The sequence below is a fragment of the Elephantulus edwardii genome, unplaced genomic scaffold, assembly GCF_000299155.1.
Source record: "Elephantulus edwardii isolate Elephantulus edwardi_28Jun2011 unplaced genomic scaffold, EleEdw1.0 scaffold00192, whole genome shotgun sequence".
Taxonomy (NCBI): domain Eukaryota; kingdom Metazoa; phylum Chordata; class Mammalia; order Macroscelidea; family Macroscelididae; genus Elephantulus; species Elephantulus edwardii.
The window spans coordinates 973,370-978,899 of NW_006399942.1; the positions used below are offsets into that span (position 1 = coordinate 973,370).

At 36.2% G+C, this 5,530-nt stretch overlaps 1 protein-coding gene across 1 annotated transcript in view; it reads right to left on the reverse strand.

Moving 5' to 3' along the window:
• UGT2B17 (UDP glucuronosyltransferase 2 family, polypeptide B17) overlaps positions 1 to 5,530 on the reverse strand; it is an 11,130-nt gene that overhangs the window by 2,763 nt on the left and 2,837 nt on the right. The window contains exon 2 of the mRNA XM_006896815.1: positions 4,068 to 4,216. Within this exon, the coding sequence (XP_006896877.1) occupies positions 4,068 to 4,216 (149 nt within the window). The remainder of the gene's footprint in view (positions 1 to 4,067; positions 4,217 to 5,530) is intronic.

The following is a 5,530-nucleotide window of genomic DNA, read 5'->3' on the forward strand; positions in this document are numbered from 1 at the left end:
GACAAAGGACTCGTTTCTAAGAACTATCTGAGACAGGAAGCCTTCCTGATACTTGTACCTGATAGTTATACTTACAGACTCTTATTAAATTCAAGAGATACTAGCCACATCATAAAAGACTGACAGCAGCATGAGGTGTTCAGAATCACAGAAATTTCAACAGCTTGAGACTTAAGCCATCATATCAAGTACTGGTTTAGGGAAGTGTGATGTTGAATGGTGTAGACAAAAATAGAAATGGCTGGTGGAGTTGGGATAGGGGTGGGTGAAGACACATGTGGCAGGGGTGGATAGCAACACTGAATCTATTGGTCATTTTTCTAATTGGGTAAATGTCTTTTACCTGCTCCCTTCTGTAAAATGCTTGTCTGTAAGATACTAGTAAAAAAAAAAATTAAGACAGGCTAGAAAGAAGTATTTGCCATCCACTTCTGAAATAACAGGCCTTTGAAAACCCTATGCACAATAGAGCAATTGAGGCTGAGATCTCAGATACGGAAGCAAAAAGAAGGAGGAACAGCTATAAGCAGACACTAGTGATTGGAATGTGGAATGTGAGAAGCATGAATGTAGGGAAATTGGATGTAATTAAAAAAGAAATGGAACACATATATATTGACATTCTAGGTATTGGCAAATTGAGATGGATTGGCATGGGACATTTTGAATTAGATGATTATATGATCTACTATGCTGGGGATTACAAGGTGAGAAAAAATGGGGTTGCTATTATAATCAAAAAGTTATTTCTGGATCCATAATGAAATACAATGTGGCGAGTGACCGGATAATGTTTATATGTGTACAAGGAAGTCTAGTGAATGCCACTATCATTCAAACATATGCACCCACAACCAGAGCCAAAGAGGAAGAAATAGAAGATTTCTACCAACTCTGTAGTCAGAAATTGATCGAACATGAAATCAAAATTTTTACATACACTTCCTAAATTTTGAGTATGAATTTAATTCTGTACTTGATACTGACTGAGGTATTTTAAAGGGATCTGAAGCAGTGGTTCATAAAGTTACAAATTTTGTCTGCAAACAATTTATACTGAGAAGAAAATACTCCCTGGAAATGTGAATTAATGGGTAAAATATATGGCCAACTTATCTAAGAATTCATATCTATTCATGTTAAGAAAAATCTACTGAAAGAAACAATTAGAGACCTGATGTTGTGTAAGGATTTTACACAACATGTTATTGTTTTTGTTAGATGGCATTAAGTCAAATATGACTCATAGTGACCCTATGAACAACAGATTTGAATCCTGCCCAATCTTGTTCCATCCTCATTATTTCTGATACCCTTGAGCCCAGAGCAGTTGTTACTATGTCAGTCTATCTGGTTGGAGGTGTTCTGGTTTTTATTTTTTTTTTTGGCTGAACCTTCACTTTTCCAAACACCTTTCCTTTTTCCATCTCAAAGAATGGATTTTTCTAAGAATGTGCCAAAAATTTGTGAGATGAGTTTTATCATCTTTGCTTCCAGGGAGCACTTTGGCTGTATTTTCTCGAAGACATTTCTGTTGGCTCTATGGGCAGTCCATGGGATGTTCAGTATTCTTCTCCAGCACCACAGCTCAAAGGCATAATTTTTTCTTCTTTCATTCTTATTAACTGTCCAGTTCTCAGATGCATAGCCAATGATTGGAAAAAATCATGGCCTGAATAAGGGGCACCCTAGTCTCCAAACTGACCTCACTGCTCCTCAATAATTTGGAAATATCTCTGACAATAGACTTTCCCACTGCAATATATCTCCTGACTTCTGACTGCTGCTATCAAGTGCATAGAAAGTCCAAGAAAGATGATGGCATTGGAGTTTTAATCTTTTCTCCATCTGTCACGGTGTTGCTTATAGATAGGTCCAGTGGTGTGAATTTCTGTTTTCTTGTTGCAGAAGATCAAGGAATGCAGCCTTTTGTGTGTATTGCATCTTAAAGTCAAGAAAAAAAAAATTCTTACCACTGGACTAATAAGCTGTGTCATGATAGATGGAGAAGAAACTGAAAAAGTCAACAGCTTCTTCTTGCTTATATCCACAATGAATAAATACGCTTGGTACCAGCAGTAAGGAAATAAGGAGATATATTGCCCTGGGAAAATCTGCAGTTAGGGACCTCTCCAAAATATTGAGGAGAAATGATGTCAGTTTGAAAACTCAGGTGCATTTGATTCAGACCATATTCTTTCCAATCACTTGCTATGCCTCTGAGAGCTGGACAATGAATAAGAATGACAGAAAAAAGAATTGCTGCCTTTGAGATGAGGTGTTGGAGAAGAACACTGAATATACCACGGACAGCCAAAAGTACAAACAGATATGTCTTGAAGAGTGGGTAGCTGAGGTAAGAATGATGAGACTTTGCCTCACATACTTTGGGCATGTTGCTAGGAGGAGCAATTCCTTGGAGAAGGACATGTTGCTGGGAAGAGTGGAGGGTCAGCAAAAGATAGGAAGATCCTCGACCAGGTGGGCTGACATGGTGACTACTGCAACGGGCTCTTGTATGTCAGGAAAAGCGAATATGCCACAGGATAGAACAGGGTTCAGATCTTTTGTTTATAAGATTGTTATGATTTACTTTGAAAACCCACTGGAGCTTCAGCTATGATTCAGTTACAACTCCAAGATACAACAGCAACAACATTTTTATCGCTAAGGATGTTGGAAGGAGGAATGGCATCCACTTGCATAATAGCTTGCCTCCAGAAACCCTGTGAACCTGGAGAGAGGATGAAAGGCACCCAAGCGTCAAGGACTCTCCTTCATAGGGTTGCTATGAGTCGCCTACGACTCGACGGCACTTAACAACAAGAAGAAGGATGTTGAATCTTAGAAAATTTAATCAACTTGTACAAAGTCACACAACTAGAAAGTGGCACAGAACCAGTTGTATGTTTGTATTTATGTTGTGAATAACCTAGCTAATTATGCTATGTTGTGGGTGAGTTCTATTGAGTCAGAACTGACCCATAGTTGACCCTCCAGCGGGTTTTCAGATGTAGTAAATAGCGTAGGAGGAGATTATTCATCTTTTTCCCTCGGAGAAGCTGGTAGATGCTAACCTCGTGCCTTTAGGTCAATAGTGCAACTCCATACAACATGAAGAGTACAAAAATTCTCTCTACTCTCCTCAAATTTATGGACTATCTTGTACATTTCAAAGTCAGTGTGTAAACTTTGTCCCAAACAACTGGCACTTTATCCTGTCTTGTTATTGTGTGCTGTGTTTGCTCTTACCCACCCTTTCCTCTGTACACCATGTATTCATTCCAGAGCACGACCTCTGATGAGAAGCTGCCTTACACGTGAGTTAAAATGTTAATAATATACATTAGAAAATTCTGCATTTTGTATCATAAACACATATTTTTAAAAATGCAAAGTAAACTTTTTCTCTCTTTTTCTCTTTTCCTTGTGTGGCTCTATTTTTATAGTGATGGTGTTACAAGTTTGGGTAGAATTGGAATCTTTCTGCCTTTGCGGCCTGTCACACGGGCCCAAATATCATTTGCTCTCTAACATGGGCCATGCACATAGGCTCTAATATTGACAAAATTTTATTAGAATTTGTTTTTTAAAATATTTTTATTTAAATTTTTCTTGATTATAATAGAACTACCATACTATCTTAATCACACTTGTCATAATATTCATTGTTAAAGATGAATATACTTGTCTAACATTTATGAATTGTTTTGCATCTGGTCTATGAGTTTTCTTAGGACAGGCTGTATCTTTCTTCTTCACTTCTCACTCTCTTGTGGTTAGTATAGAATTTTATTATCTATAATTAGACAGAATATACTAGAATGAACAATTTTTTTTCTTTCTTAGGTACTGAGCAGTGTAAAATTCTTTTGAGTGGCTATATGTACTTGATCTAGCCTCTCTCTCTACCTTCTCCAGTATCTTATAGTCCATAACTTTGTGACAACAATACAAGACACATCATATGTGAAACAACAGTGAAATGAAGTTTATGTTTTTCCATATCTTTCCACTAAAAAAACTGGACTGAGAATAAAATATTTTGTGAGAGAACAACATTTTACCTCAGGCAATGGTTTGGCAGGCTTGCAGTGGAGTCCACCAACAAATTGAAAAGTAGGTAAATAAGGGCGAGGAAAGTCAAAATCCCAGTATCTTCGCATCAGCCACACATCAGCTTTCCCCATCAACTCACACAGTGTAGTAGGTTTTCCTGAAAAGTGAAATAGGAATAGGGAAATCTATAAATTTATAAATACTGTTACTCATATTCATTTTTTCTTAAAGTATCCAGGAGTAAAATTTTAGATCTCTGCATGTTAAAACACCTAAACAAAGTCAATGTTAAAAATTAAAATGACACATAAGCCAAAAAAGAAAAAAGATGAAACACCTATATTTATAATTTAAACTCTCACTTCTGCCAGTGTTGTATATTCGGTGTTCATAAAAGATTTATTGTTTTTTGTCTCATATATTAGAACTTCAATCTAATGAATAGATATTATTATAGGCCAATATTTCTTTTTAAGTCTCTATGATTAAAGACCTCTGGTAACTTAGTGGTGAAGTGTCAACCAGAAGGCATGTTGTTCTAACCTATCAACTGCTTTGTGGGAGAAAGATGGGCAATCTCCTTCCTTGTGATTCACAGCCTCTGAAAATCTTCTGGAACGCCAGCTGAGTCATGGCACATGACAAGTAATTGATAATTATTTACATTCAAAGTGGTCATATTTTCCCTTTTCTGTCTTTTAGGAAAGTTTTGGCTTTTTTTTTTTTGTTAGTCCTATGGTATATTCAATGTTTTTTATTTACCAACTAATCTTTATTGACATTTATATCAGAACCATGTGATAAAATTTAATAAAAGCTAGGAAAAAAGGTTCAGGAGATACTTTGCTTCTCAGTAAACCTGAAGAAATAGGCCGTGAAGCTGAAGAAACATCCCAATTCATGATGGTGACTGAATATGAAATTAGTTTCTAGATAGATAATTCCTAGTTATCATCCACGGCTATATGAATTTGCAAAGTGAGAAACAAGCCTTGCAGTTGTTGTTAGTTGTCATCATGTTAATTCTGACGCATAGTTATCATGTGTTTACTCTTACTTAGTATTTTTTAAAAATTGGTTTTTATGCAATAACTCAGATATTTTATCTTCTAGCACCAATTAAAATTGTACAATGCTTACTTCATCTTACCATCCTCTTACTTTCCCCTCATCCTACCAATCCATTCATCAATCTCTGCTCTTTCTACCTATCCTCCTGTCCCAGTGAACCCTACACGATAGTTTCCTGTGTAAACCTTTCCTTAGTCTTCGTACCCCATCTCAATTAAGTCAGTTATGTGTGTCCGGTTTTAAATTACTAACTGCAATACACACAATGTCTGATATTTCTTATGGACAAAATATTAAATGAAACATGAAGAACCAATGAAAATGAAAATGAATACACAGAGTCACTGTACCAAAAAGAATTGTTGACAATGAACCATTTCAGGAAGTAGCATAAAATCAA